This window comes from Cibotium barometz, chromosome 3 (assembly GCF_041138505.1).
Source record: "Cibotium barometz isolate CiBa-2024 chromosome 3, ASM4113850v1, whole genome shotgun sequence".
Taxonomy (NCBI): Eukaryota; Viridiplantae; Streptophyta; class Polypodiopsida; order Cyatheales; family Cibotiaceae; genus Cibotium; species Cibotium barometz.
Genome location: NC_141048.1, coordinates 15519328 through 15534793, shown reverse-complemented (window position 1 = coordinate 15534793; position 15466 = coordinate 15519328). Strand labels below are relative to the sequence as shown.

Here is a 15466-nt window from a genome sequence, read left to right as displayed (position 1 = left end):
TAAGGTTCTGCTGTTCAATGCCAATCTCGTCTTGTGAAAAGTTAAATTTGACAATTTGTTTTTGCTTGCTGAGTAGTTTTATCACATATGACCATTGACTTCAAAAAAGCCTGGATTGCAGAATATCGACTACCAGATTGTAAAGATAACCACTAATACATCAAGTCTGAGGGGCTGCAGCTTTGAGAGGCTTAAATTTGAGGTATTGATGCTACATTTTTTTATCAATGTCTGGTTTTTTGCATCATGTTTGGGCACTTTGACAAAGATCAGCTTTTCCTTGTGTATTTACCTGACAAGTGTGCGAACGATTTTTTCTTGGAGTATTCAGGTTGAGTATGGACTGAAAAGAGGAACCACCGACAACTCTTACATCATAGAAGGGGCGGATGTGGCCTTGATAGATTTACCTGACGAGAATTTCAAGGACCTCTTTTTGGCAACGCTTGAGCAAGCTGTTGACCTCAAGAATTTAAAGCATTTAGTGCTTGGTCATATCAGCCCCAAAAGGGTGAAAATTTTGATAAGTCTACTGGAACAGCTGGATGACAAAGGTGTGTGCTAGGACGGATTGGTAATTACTCCCCTACGCTCGCAGAATCCTTTCTTTAATGATGCTTGAAAACTTAACTCACTCCATAGCAAATGGCCACGGTATAGGCAGGTGTGGATTCATTTTTTATTCAAAGTAGACCACATTGCCACCTTGAGGGCAGCCATTGAGGACGTGGCAGAAGAAATACTTATTGTTTCCAGTGCATGATACCAACATTGGCTCCAGGTTTACAAGTGCAGGTACACTGCTCAAACCCTGCTGCACAACTCTTGTCCTCTTTGTTGCCAGAAAGGTTGACAGAAAAGACAATGACGCTGAGAGTTGTTCGAAGTGGTGACTACCTTGACTTAGGAGAAGGTAAGGCTTTATTTGCCTTGGTACTTCCTCAAAAGGCACATGCTTTGTCCACAAATAATGACTTCATTGATCTTCTTCTCCTCTTTGTAGGTCACAAGCTTGAGTTTATTCTGACTCCGACACCAAGGTGGCCAGATGGAATGTGCACCTACGACCCAGCAACCCAATTGCTTTTCACTCATAAGCTGTTTAGGTCAGAGAAACTTTATTCTTTTCTTTTTTCCCGAGTTAGATTGACCTGTCGTAGCGATTTTGCCCGCCCAGTAGGCGCATGGTGTTGCCTGGTTTTTATACGTTGTGGCAGTGGCCACAGCACCAATGGGTGGCCACTGGGGATTGAACTCAGAACCTCCCCTGTCCGAATTCCAAACCCACACTGCTGGGCTACACACTCCTTGGCTAGAGAAGCTTTATTCTACCTAAATCCTCTTTAAAAAACGCGATTTTTTATGAGCAAGTAACCTAGTGCTGACTTTTCCATATTTTTGCTTTACTATTGTTTGTCAACATTGTCTGAACTGCCATTTTTGGTGTTTTTTGCAGTGCTCACGTATGTAGTGGCAACCATTTTGACCTAGGTGGTTGGGATGCTTATGGGGAAGACTGGTGTTATTTTTACGATTGTATGTTATCGCCCGTACCTCGCCAGGTGTTAAAATCTCACTTTCTCTTTAAGCTTCCTTTTGGGTATGCCTCTGATAAAAATATCCATTTGTCATCTTACTCAATGATCAAATACAACTGTTCTCTTACCAACTTTTCCCAGCCAACATCTTCCTTGTCAATGTAGTCTTTTAGGGTCTGAATTAAACGTGTATGCCCTTGGAATTCTCTAGAGGGTGCCTTTTTGCATGAAGCTGTTCTTGTACCCCATTTGGTGTTTCACAAACTGCTGTCTCAATATGAAACAGTTCAATGCCATATTATCCTGCATACATTCTATGTTTATTTTTTGAGTTTGTATACTCGATTTAAGATGTGAAAACTGCTTCTCATATCGGACAAGAAGATATGCAAGGTGGTTTGTCTCAAAGTGGTTGTGGTCTTGTATTGTTTTTGTGGGGGGGCTTCCTCTGGTCCTTTTGCAGTATGTCTAGTTCAGCTTGTAGCCCTACAATTGTATCTTTTTCTTGTACCAGACTGTCCCTCAGAATGATGCAACCACCTCGGGATAATGGGCCATGGAAGTTATTTTATGTGTTTTCGCTGCAATGTCTGCCTCCATTTGTTGCAAAGCTTCTCTGAGTTTCTCAAATCGACCATTTCTCCTGTTATTTCTCGTTTTTGTTGCCACTGGTATTGTGTGTGTGCAGGGACAGAGGGGTAGATCGAGAAAGAGGGAGGCAAAAAGAGGAAAATGAAAGAAGAAACAAGGATGAAAAATGCAGAGGGAAGGAAATGAAATGGGGGCAGCAGGGGCAGAGGCAGAGGGGGAGAGCAGTTTGGGGAAGTGAAGCACGTAGTGGGGTGCAGCTTGCAGGTGCAGATGAGGTAGGAGAGGACTGCTGCGCAGCACCCAAGCCTCCAACATGCAGGCCAGCATGCCCAAGGCCTGCGTGGCACTTATCATGAGAGAAAGAAAGAAAGAAAGATGTTATTAACATGTATGAAATACCTGAAGGGTCTATGAGAACAAAAAGATGTGACATGTGATGCATGAGTAAACTTGATGTCAAGACATCATGAAAAAGGAAAAAACTATCTGCCAAGAGAAAAACAGGGCCAACATACTATGTAGGCCCTGTGTGCACAGTAGAGTAGGCAGCGTAAGAACCTCAAAAGTCTTAACAATGCATGACTCATTGCTCATAAAGTAGAAATCTATACAACTTGCAAAAATTCACACATCAAAGTAGGCGGAGGGTGCTCCTCTTCACCAAGACAGTGTTAGGATTTGGAGTTAAGTGTGTGCGAACAACCTCTCATGAGAAGATAGGATAAGTGTGCCACGTGTCAGTGTCAAAAGATAAGGCTACCAGCCTACAAAAGCATGTACTTGTGAAGGGTTTGTAATCATCAATCAAGAACCATCATTGAGTCGTGCAAATCTCTCTCTTTGTTGAGCTTTGTCATGGAGACAGGTAGAGCTGAGCGCATCTTCAGAGCTGGGAAGCTCATACGGAGACTCAGAGAGGAAAGGATCTGCCGATTATGCCACACAGAGGTTGAGACGGAGGAGCATTACATATGCTGCTGCCCAGTATACTATGAGATCTGTAGGAGGTTTCGTGGTCTATTTCATGAGGGATTTGGTCCACTCTCCAAGATCATTGACTTCTAGGACCAGCGTTGCCTAGGCCTCTTTCTGCTTGAGCTCCACAGACTTTTTTTTTTTGTAAAGCTTAATGTCATTAATTACAGGTGGGAAACCTCAAAACGAGGAAAACCCAACAAAAAGATCACACTTTTTATTTACAAGTGGGAAACCTCTAAGCGAGGAAAACCCAGAAAAAGAGGAGTAACTATAGGCTTCACCAGCTAGAAGCAATCAAAGTAAATCCTATAAGCATCAAGAGTGATGTCCCCAGCATCATAAGCAAAATGAAGCGCGTGACCAAGCGAGAACTTGAAGTAATGGAAGGGAACAATGTCATTGGCTTGGAACATGAGGTTGTTCCGAACATGCCATATGGTCCAAAAGACCCAGAATCGGACCCAGCTGAAAAATACTGCAAACTGAGACTGATGCTTGTAACACCCCAAAAAGCCAAAAGCATCTGTGAAAAATGCCCGAAGGGAAACGAAGGCGAAGAGCAGTCGAGACCCGGCGAATGAACGATCTGGAGCATACGCAGCCCCATAGTAAATGTGGGACAGTCTCCTCAGTAGCTTTACATCGGACACAACGTGAAGGCGCAATATGACGTGCATGTAACAAGCTACCAACAGGAAGAGCACCAACCAAACAGCGCCACAAGAACAGGCGTTCTTTAAGAGGCAGATGACTTTTCCAAATGCGAAACAATGTATGTTTCCACCACATTGAAGATTTGGAGAGAGACCATAGCTGATTACCATGTCTGACTATCCATGCATCCGATTGCAAGAGGGCATAAACTGTCCCAGCTGAAATACATTTCATAGGAGTGGTTCCAAGATTCCAATCAGATAGACGGGAATCCACATTCAAGCGAGGTAAAGGAGAAATATCAGCAATCATCCGCTGAATTTCTGTCCAAAGATGAGAATAATGGGATCCCAATTGAAAACGATCTGCCGCAACAGAGAAGGAAAGAACCTGACCAGTGTCATCCACCACCTGATGTATCTGACAAATTCCTTTTTGAGATAGAAAATATGCCTGATGAGGTGAACGGTCAACCAAAGTGGAAGAAAATACACGACTCCAATGCAAACTCTCTAGCCGCAGGGAATTGCCCATCAAAGATCGGGAACCATGCCATATCATATGTGAAGTAACTTCCTTCCAATCAATAATGAGAGAAGAAGTGAAAGGACATCCCGGAATGTGTCCTTCAAGTTTTCCACATATAAGATCCCAGTATGTGGGTTGCCAATGACCATAGAATGGCGTGACAATATGCCGACACAAATGGGACACCATGAGAGTCCAGGGTTGCTGCTGATCCAACAAAACCGGCAAAAGCATAGCTTTCCTGGCCAAAACATGACGTCTCAAATCCAAAATATTCAAGCCTCCAAGGCGCTTAGGAGAGCATAACTTGTCCATGGATAACAATCTGAGGCCCTTTCCACGAGATGAAGTGCGCCAGAAATGCGCCAATATACTTGACATAAGGGACTTCAAGCGGGATTGAGACCAATATAGCAAAGGTAGATAAAACTGCACATAAGCTACAAGAATGCATTGCACAATTCTAAGACGCACATGAAGCGGCCAAGTGGACAACTTCCAATAATGTAACTTGGAGTGCAAGCGCTCGGCTACCCAATCCAATTTCCGTGTAGCCGATACAGTCCAACCCAGCGGATAACCCAAATGACGAACTATAATGTTCGGAGGAACAAGTTCGCCTGGCCAAAGCAGCTTATGCCAATCATATTCAGTCAGAGCCAATAGTTTGGATTTACGAAAATTCACTTTGAGGCCTGCTGCCAATCCAAACAAATGAAGAGTGTGCATAATTTGTTCCACATCATCTTGGTGATTGCGAGGCATAAAGAGAGAATCATCTGCATAAGCTTGCGCAATAAAATGTTTCCCAGAGGGTAATTTCAAGCCCTGCAATCTTCCAGACGAAGTCAAAGATTCCAAATACATAAGCAGGGGATGAGTAGCAATCGCATAAAGCAAAGCACTGAGAGGACAACCTTGCCTTACTGAACGTCCCAAATGCCAAGGATCTGTGAGAAAACCATCCAACAAACCGGCAGAGGTACTGTCAGCATACAAGAAATAAACCACAGAGGATAGCTTAGGCCCAAATCCCAGCCGAAGCATGGTATCTGCAATGTAATCCCAAAGAACAGTGTCAAATGCCTTTTCAATGTCAACCTGCATGACCAATACATCTTGTCGAGTGTATTTCGCATACTCCATGCCAATGATGACATTTGCTAGATTATCAGTAATTTGCCTTCGTGGAATGAAGCCATACTGAGATGGATGCAAACCATCATGCAAAAACCCTTTAAGTCTATTGACAAGCATTTTAGCCAGCAATTTATAAACCACAGGCATGAGCGTAATCGGCCTCCATTGCGAGAACTCTTCACAAAGTGCTTGCTTTGGAATCAACTTGAGCAAGCCTTCTTTCCAAGATGAAGGCAAAACCTGTTGCTCCCATGCCCTGTTTATCATTAACAATAGTGGCTGATCCAGGTAGTGCCAAAACGACAAGAAAAATTCTACAGTAAGGCCATCCCAACCAGGAGATTTCCAACGACCCAAATCACACAAACTGGCATACAATTCTGTCTCCGTGAAGGCGGCTTCCAAAAGTTGAGCCTGGTGCGCCGATAAAATCGGTGCAACTTGAGATAAAAACAAGCGACGAGCTTCTCGACCTTCCTGCGTGAGAGAAGAGGCCTCAAAAATCTTGCCATAATGAGATTCCATGGCCCGTGCAAGCCCCACACGAGAGGTAGTCCAATCACCAGTCGGGAGTTTAATCCTCTTAATAGTTTGAGACTGCCTAGAAAGATGTAAATGACGAAAGAATTGTTTAGAAGTGCATCCTTTATCCGCTATAGCCTTTTGGCGAGCTCTAGTCTGCCACTTTGCCAATTTTCTCTCATCATTACGATGCAACAAAGCACGAGCAGAAAGTAACTCTGTCATCTGGATTTCAGTAAGAGATGAAGTGTTAGCCAGATGCATCAAACTTTGACAAGTGCCTTTGGCCTGTTGAACTTGCTCTCTGAAATGCGATAAATAGTGTCTGCCATAATCCTGGATCACACATTGAACCCGCATAACAAAACGAAACCATGCTGTGTCCATATCAACATGCATTTGAGAGATCAATGGCGAGATAATATTCACAATCAGATTGCGAAAAACCTCATGCTTAAGATAAGCATTATTGACATGCAGAAGTCTCTTTCTAGTTAATGAATCATTGGCAGAACATGAACCAAATTGTATTTTCAAGCATATCGGAGCATGATCCGAGAGACACAAGGAGTAATCAATCCACATATCACATACAAAATCATCATACTGCTGCATCTGAAAGAGATACCATCGGTCCAGACGAGCACGATACATTGATCGAGCGTTATGTTGAAATGTGAATCCTGGATCATTGGCTTGCAACAGAGGCCACAAATCCAAGGCATTACATGTGTGCTGAAAGAGATCCCAAGCTTGTCGTTCCACATGAAGCATGTGAGAATGTCCAGTAGTATTATCCACATGATTTGGAGCATTATTAAAATCGCCACAAAGAAATGCATTAGAACGCCAACAATAAGAGGAGATGGCATGCCACAAACGAGCCCTGTCAGTAGAGGCTGTGTATGCATACACACCACCAAACTCAAAAACTTCCCCATTGATAATACATTGAACTACCATCCATCTGCCAGCTGGATCATTGAATACCAATATGGGAAATAATTCATGGCGAACAAGCATCAGCACTCCAGAGTATCCAGCGGATCCTGCATAAGCTATCCAATATCCCGCAAAATAGGAAGTTTGCCCGGCAAAATTATGCTGATTATGCTCTTGAAGAACAACAATATCTGCCTTGCAAGTATGTACATAGTGCCAGATTAGCCTCCATTTATCCTGATTGCATAATCCGCGCACATTATATGAAATGCAATGTATAGAACTATGCATCTTAAATGGTATATACAGTGGGCGAGAAAACCAACAGAAAGCTTAAGAACTCGTGCCCATGGGCACATCCGCATCTGTCGCGGAAACATCAGCTGCCAAATCAAAACTCGAATGTGGAGGAAACAAGTGATGGCCTTCCGACGTTGAAGCAGTGCCCCCTGTAACTACTTCCTTATAGGATCGAACAACTTTATCCCAAGCCTGAGCCAAGGAAGAGTTATCATTACAAGGCAATTTTTGCTGAACAACATTCTTCAAGGGGGGCACATAATTGCGAGAAGATGGTAGAGTACGTGCTTTGACAATTTTCTTGGGTACTATCCACGCCTGAGTAGCAGGAAGCTTCTCTTTGCCCTTGTCTTTGATGTTCGGGGAAGCAGGAACATTTGGCATTTGAGACTGCTTCCCTTTACCTTTATTTAGTCCAGTTGTTGATGTGGATGCAGAAGCACCTTTAGATTGTGCCTCAGGGGAAGATTTCACTGGAGGAGAAGTCTGAGGGGTAGGGACAGCCGAAGGAGGGGGTTGTAGATTTGGTTCAGAACATTCAGATTGCATATGACCAAATTTGCCACAGCGAAAACAGGAATTGGCAAATTTCCCCCATTTAAGCTTGAATGGTCGCTTTCCGACCACTGTGTCCCCAGAATCAACGGTAATGCCCATAGGAGCAGGAAGATCAGTGTCCTATAGAATACAAAAACGATTTGTATTGGCATCCAACTTCGGGGGGCAAATCACTTTGCCCAATTGAGCAGCCAACAAAGGAAGAAAATGACGCCAAGTACGAGGAAAATCCACCACTTCAACCCAAACCGGACACTTATGTCGAATAAGGCTCTGATAATCTTTAGTAAGAGCCCAGGGAAGAACATGAGTCATTTGCGTATTGAAGAAGAGGGGAGACATTTCCAACAAAGCATCTCTAGCTTCCATGTCTGCTAACAAGACCTCATAGAATCCTCTTGCTCCAAAATAAACACCCCGGACTGCTTGACGCTTAAGCAAGAAATCAACCCATTGTCCCACATCCTGTGCACTAGGCATCTTGCCCGGGAAAAAGAGAATCACTGCATTCAATGCATACTGCGCAACCGGATCCATGAGCTCCTGCACCGGAATACGCACTTCTGTGACTGGAGCAGGTCCTTCCCAAGCACAGGGACACCTTCTTGAGAGAGCTTCGGACACAGGGACACCTTCTTGAGAGAGCTTCGGCCCAGCCACCCCGCCCCCTCCCTCGCCAACCAACCATCACCAGTTTCTTCCGGACCCAAGAGGTGGAGGACACCGATATAGTGGATCTTGTGGACCCTCCACGAGCTGCTCTGGACCTACCTCGCCCGAGAGGAGTTACCTCGGATTGAGCCTCCGCACTACATTGTGCCCGACGCCCCTGGCCCCTTGGTTGTCGGCCACGATCACCTCATCAGCTCTAGATCCAGGACGTGCTCCACTGCCATTGAGCTACCTTTCCACGTGACATAGCTGAGGGAGACCTCTTGGCCATACTCGTTAGCCCCATGCTTGATATTTTGGAGAGTGGTATACCATCTACTCGGAGTTGATGCTACGCTCATGTTTCTATGTTCTTAGTATTCCATGATGAGTTTCCATGGACAGTTTTGTATCACCCCAGCGAGATAGCTATGTTTATGTTTTCTTTCTGTTTTATTTTCCATTCCATGATGAGATATGCCATGGACATTATTGTATCACTTTGGTCTCATAGGCCCATTGGTTCTTTAGTAGACGCTTAATATATCTTTCTTTCTTTCTTTCTTTCTAGAGTCACCATCTTTCTCTCTCCCTCTCTCTCGCGTATCTGCCTCACTCACTTCCTGCAGAGTTCATGACCACATGTAATGTGAATATGGTATCAAAGCACAGGTTCTCTTGCTACATACCTTTGTTCACTTCTTCTTTGAGCTCTCCTAACCATGTAGCCGCCTATCTCAGCCACCTATACCTGTGGCGCCACTACACAGTCAGCCACGGTCACCTGCTCAGCCCCAAGGAGTAGCACGAGTGCCAAGCCGAAAAGTGCTGGCTGTGGTTGTTGCATGGGCGCCTCTAGTGCAGTGCAGCCAAACTGTGACGACTGTGCTCCACCCACTACCTTCGGCAAGTGTCTGCCCATCCTGTTCTTTACCACGCGTGGTTGCTACAGACCAGGTGGTGCCCTTTGCTGCTGCCTTCAGCACTTGCAGTAGCATCCGGACCTTCCAAGTTTCACAGTCATGGAGTTCAACAATACTTTGCGGCTTTCCATGAATCAGGTGACATTTGTCTAATTGACCACTTCAACATTCACAAAAGTCCTATAATGTGTCAAGATGCCTTTGGAGAATCTGCAATAAGCACAATGTCATCTACATAAAGTAGTATGGAAACAAGGATGCCTACTAGTGATATGCCTCCTCCCCCCTCCTCTATCAATGAAGGCCGAAATCTCATTGATGTAGAGGCCAAAGAGAGTGGGAGACAATGGGCATCCTTGCTTCATTCCGATGGTACTGGAGATCTCCTTTGATAATCCCCGTGGGCATCTCACTGGCCCTATGACCAACTCATATAATGCAATGATTCCCAAGATCATGTCTGATGGTACCCCCAAATCCTGGGGTCTCTACAGTAGTCTGGCTCGAGGCACCGTATCAACTGTTTTGCAGAAATCCACAAAGCAACGGTTAACCCGTCAGTGTCGTGCTTTGGCCTCTTCTTGATGGCTTGGACGCCGAAGATGTGATCCAAAGTGGAGAATGACCTGTGGAAGCCTGCCTGCCCTAATGCTTTGTGCCTATGTCTCTCTACTAGTCTGTTGAGCTCCATCTCAAGTACTGACCTATAAAGTTTGGCCAATGTGTGGCCAATCATAACAGTCATGTATTTGTTGGGGTCCATGGGATCTTCAGGTTTATGGATGGGTATGATGATATGGGCTGTCCAGGTGGGTGGGAAGCCTTTCGAAAGAGCCCGGTTGAACATATGGGCAAAGAGGGGTGCTAGAGTCTCCCCCGCATGGGAGATGAAAGAGAAATAGTTCCCCCCCCCCCCCCCCCCCCCCCCCCCCCCCCCCAAGTTGCTGCCTTGAGGGCTTGAGCAAGGTGGGCGGGTTAACGTAGGTGAAGAGTGAGAAAACTATGTTGATGCCTTGAGGGACTGAGCAAGGGTAGGTGGGCACGCAAGGAAAGCGAGAGGGGGCGCAAGTGGAACGACGTGCGGGAGAGGACCACCGGTATGAAGCGTGAGTAGGCAAGGGCCTGCACAGGTTCATGCTATGGCTTAGTTATGAGAGGGGGCTTAGGTGCACCGATGTGCGGGAGAGGACCATCAGCACACATTGCGAACACGGAAGGGCGTGCGTAGGTTCACGCCAGAGGTTCAGTTAGAGGTTAAGGGAGAAAGAAAGAAAGAAAGAAAGTTATATTAACGTTCTACGGCGGCTCGGCTGGCTCATCTTTGATGCTTTTATCTGGGATGCTTATTTGGCTAGGAGACTTTCTTATTAGTGTACAGGTTTGCATGGTCATGATCCTTTAGAGGATCTTTTGTGGGGGGTTTTTTGGGGCCATAGGTTCTTTGTGAGCCATGTGGCTGATGTACATTTTTACATATAATATAAAACACCATTTCACAAAAAGTTAACGTCTACGGAAGACCCCAAGGGCCGATGAGACCAAAAGTAATACAATGGTACCATGGATATACTGAGCCATGGAAAACTAAAAGAAAAAGTAAAATGAAAGCATCTGACAGTACATGTGATCAACAGATGATCCTGTGTAGAGTGAGATATGTTGCGATCTGCTAATGTCCATACCTACCTCGGCCAGAACCGATTTGATGGTGGAGTCAATGTCAGGCCTTTGTGATGGGAGCGTGACATGTCGGCGGAGAACCTCACGAATCCGTCTCTGTGTGGTGGAGGGTCCTGATGCTCTAGGTTGGGGACGTCTGGCTCGCAAAATGGATCGAGCTCTCTCACTAAGAACTCCTCTGGGGCGTGGAACTGGAGTGTGGGTACGGGTGGTGGGCTCTAATGTCGTAGTAGAGGAACTGTTGTGGGCAGTAGATTCTGATGTGGATGCATGCACCACAAAGAAATCTGTGATGGCTCTCTGTGAGGTGTCCTGTTGGAGCCGGGGCTCTCTCTCAGCATGCTGCCTCAACACCACATCCCTGTGTCGTCTGTGCTCCATCAAGTCCATGCCCAAGCACCTCTAATCCTCAAAGCTGTATCACCCGTGTGAGTGGTCCGAATCCCTCTCGGAAGAGGCAATGGAATCTCCCCCGTATCTCATAGTAAACCGGGCAACTGAGCATATAATGGGCCTCATCCTCTACTGCTCTTCTGATTCATACTGCATGTCCTCTCCTCATGTGGGATATCCTCAGATTTGCAAGTCTCTACTCTGACGCGGTGGGAGGATACCCTGAGCTGGTTGATCGTGATACGCATGGCATGTGACATGTGTATTTGTATGTATCCTGGGATCTCAAAGAATCCATCCTCGGAGAGTCTCAAGAAGTGATCTTTGTAGAACTCACACTTCTTACCAATCTCTGACGGAGACACCCATGTCTGGTGTATGTGTAGCCTGAGTAGAGAGAAAGAAAGAAAGAAAGAAAGAAAGATATATTAACGTCCTGTCGAGGCCAAAGCTGACCTATAGGACAGATCAGAATACATCTTTGGTTACAATCCACTTCGGGGTATCGGTTAAAGAAAAGTGCATGTGGGATCAAAAAGAAACTAACTTCAAAGCTCTCATGACTCATGAGAGTTACATGTTACAATGGTAAAATCACCATGTGCTTAATGTGATTAGATATGTATAAGTATCAAGTTCATGTCCTTCAAAAGGAGGGTGGAGCTTTAAAATCTTTGATGATAGCTTTTCCTCCTCTATAGACCGCCCACTTCCCTTGTTTCCTTGCTTCTCTGACTTTGGCCAGTTCCCCCGCTCTATTCTTTAGTTGTAGTGGGGTCAACTCATCAGAAATCCACACCGAGGTACCTTGCAATGATTTAGTCTGCTTCATTACCTTGATCTTATCAATCATATCATAGTATCGAACCCTAGCCTGTTTCCCTTTAATTTGAATGTCAGTTGGGTCACCAAGGTCTATAAAAGGTACCACTTTAGTGAGTCGTTCCTTTATGATATCTACATCCAAGATGTATCCCTCTAGCTGTTCATCTGTGTTGGTACCTACTGACCAATCTTCTGGCAAGCCCCCAATTCGAACAAAAGTTTCCAGGCTTCTGACCCTTTCATTTTCTTTCAGGACTGACAGTACTTCACTGACAAAGTTCTCTGATTTTACCTGAGGTTTTGTGCTTTCTTGTTGTGTTTCCTGTATTTTTTGGGTTGCTTCTTGGGCTGCTTCCTGAATCTCCTGCTTGTTCTTGATGTCCTGCAATTGAGCTTCGAGGCCAGCAATCCTTGTTTCTTGACTGGCAATCTTTGTTTCCTTGTGTGTCAGCTCAGTTTTGAGGGTGGAGACCTCCTGCTGCAATTTCTTCAGTTCTCCCATGATGAAGATCTCCCATGGGGATTGAGGTTTGATAAGGGGTGGAAGGGGGGGTGGGTTCGAGGCCATGGTTGCAAATGACTTCAGTTTAGGGGCCATGTTGTATCACGGGGGTGCTGAAAATAGCCCACAGGGAGCCCCCCCCCTCCCCCTCAGGGGGGTACTGAATTTAAACCCTACTCAAGAGAGGGTAAGGGCGAGCAGAGGAGCAGAGGAGGGGGCTGCTACTACAGCGGCGACGGGAGGGGCAGGCCCTGCTGCAGCGGCGACGGGAGAGAGAGAGAGAGAGAGAGAGAGAGAGAGAGAGAGAGAGAGAGAGAGAGAAATGAAATGAAAATGAAATGATATATTAACGTCTTCAAAAGGCCAAAATGACCTATGAGACCAAAAAGGTTACAACAATTGGTGGATCTGATACAATGTCTGTGTAAGGAAAGCTAAAAACAACTAAACAACTAACTGAAACTGAAACAACTATGAGGAAAAGTACGGTACCAGGAACGCCTAATGGATAACATCTAGGAGGAAAACTCCAGCAACAAAGGTAAGCATCATACACATCACTATCCAAAGATGTCTCTCATCGGTCGATGGCGGATATCCTCAATGTCCTCCATGGTGAGTACTCTGACTGGACGTCTCCCATGCCGTGCTAGTATGATCCTGATCCTCTGTTGTAGTCTCCGCCGGTGTCGAGATGGGCCTCTCATCTTGGGGCGCCTGGACCGCCCCAGCTCTATAGCCCGATCAATCAGTGTACCTCTGGTGCGGCTGTACTCTGGGGCTAGCTGCAATGCCTGCTGACCTGACTGCTCAATCTCTGGTCGAAAGAAGTCTGTAATCTGCCTCTGTAGGTGTCTCTCCCTCTCTGATCCCCTCCCTCTCAGGAGACCCTCTCTATGTCTACGCAGCTCCAGCAAGTACAATCCGAGGCATCTCTGATCCTGGTATCTCATGACTCTAGAAAGTGGTCCAAAGCCCTCTCTGAACAGGCAGTGAAAACGGCCTCGTATCTCATAATATACTGGACAGTGACATATGTAATGTAACTCTGTCTCTGGCTCCATCTGGCATAGCTGACAAATCCTGGCCTCAGCTGGTACTCCTCTGAATCTGCCAGTCTCAATCTCTAGCTGGTGTGAGGATGTGCGCATCTGACCAATAGCACACCGTACCCCATGAGAAAGATGAGTATCCATGTAGCTGGGTCTAATCACAAACCCATCCTCCGTGAGCTGGAGAAGATGATCTCTATAGAAAGCCATCTTCGTACCAAGCTCGTGTGTCGGCTGTATCCATGTCCTCCTAGTGTCCAGCCGAGTCAAGTCTTGCCTGATAAGTCTGGTAATCTCTGCCCGTGTGAGAGAGAGGGAGGGTGCATCCAGGGAGTACTGAAATGGAGGTAGCCTGTCCATACTAAAGCCATGCAGTTGGAACCAAGCTGTCATCTGTGCATACCAACATGATCCGTCTCCCTGTGATGCCAACTGTCGTGAAGACTCCAGGGCTAAGCGAGCATATCTGTCTCTAGGGAGAGCCCAAGTGCTATGTATAAAGGAGACTGATCGAGTGAGTGCCTCTACTACCAATGGGGGGGCAGCCATCTCTGCACGGATAATATCATGTGGTACGGAGGCCTTGGCCCTAATCATCCGAGAAATCATAGAAACCAAGGACCTCTCCATACATCTCCATCCATCAGTGCTACCAGCTCGGCTGTGGTGATCCACTGAGGGTCCCCATATCTCCACTGCATACAGCATGGCTGAAGTGACCAAAGTGTCAAAGAGCCACAGCTTTGTTCGAGGTTCCTGAAACTGAACCTGCGAACACATCCTCTCTAGTCTCCCCAATGCTGCATAAGCTCTGGTCAATCTGGTTTCCGCTGCTCTCCTCAAGGAAAATAGTGGGCCACTAAAAACCACACCAAGGTAAGTATATGCATCTGTATACTCCACTGTCTCCTGACCATATGTAAAGGTGGGCATTGACCTCCTAACCCACTGTGCTGTGGTGTTAAACACCATCACCTTGGTTTTACCAAGGTTAACAGACAATCCACTGTCCTCTGCAAACATGTGCAATGCATCCAAATGACGCTGCATCCCCTCTGGAGAATCTGAGATCAGCACAATATCATCAGCATACAATAACAGCGGAATCCATGTCCCTGCTAGCTGTGCTCCTCTGTCACCCTCCCGCTCTACATAGTGCGAAACCTCATCCACATACATCCCAAATAAGGTAGGGGAAAGGGGGCAGCCCTGTTTCACCCCAATAGTGGAGTGAACCATCTCAGATATACCCTGGGTAGTACGTACCTGCCCCACAACTGTCCTGTATAAAGCCATGATTCCCCAAATCAGCTCTGTGGGCACTCCCATCTCCTGTAGTCTGCGCATCAGTCTGGCTCTCGGTACTGTGTCAAAAGCTTTGCGGAAATCCACAAAGCAACAATAAATCCTCCTGCCATATAATCTGCCCTCCTCAATAATAGCTCTGAGTGTCAAGATATGGTCAAGAGTGGAGAAACCTCTCCTGAACCCTGCCTGCCCTGATGCACGTATGCCCTCTCTCTCTGCCCATCTGCTCAACTCCTGCTCAAGAATAGATGCATATAATCTAGCCAATGTGTGACCAATCATGATGGTACGATAATTCCCAGGAAGCATGGGATCCCCTGACTTGAAGATAGGCACAATCGTGGACATATTCCAAGTCTCAGGAAAACCCTCACACATGGC

General features: G+C 46.0%; 2 protein-coding genes across 2 annotated transcripts in view; one reads left to right on the top strand and one right to left on the bottom strand.

Annotated features, from left to right (window-relative positions):
- The window catches only part of LOC147639753 (uncharacterized), a 175948-nt gene that overhangs the window by 48183 nt on the left and 112299 nt on the right, over positions 1–15466 (top strand). The window contains exons 3-7 of the mRNA XM_086773555.1: positions 122–202; positions 332–554; positions 782–913; positions 1004–1106; positions 1457–1562. Of these exons, the coding sequence (XP_086629681.1) occupies positions 122–202; positions 332–554; positions 782–913; positions 1004–1106; positions 1457–1562 (645 nt within the window). The remainder of the gene's footprint in view (positions 1–121; positions 203–331; positions 555–781; positions 914–1003; positions 1107–1456; positions 1563–15466) is intronic.
- On the bottom strand, positions 11901–12957 carry LOC147639754 (uncharacterized). The gene has a single exon (XM_086773577.1). The coding sequence runs from the start codon at positions 12819–12821 to the stop codon at positions 12045–12047; it is 777 nt and encodes a 258-aa protein (XP_086629703.1). The 5' UTR covers positions 12822–12957; the 3' UTR covers positions 11901–12044.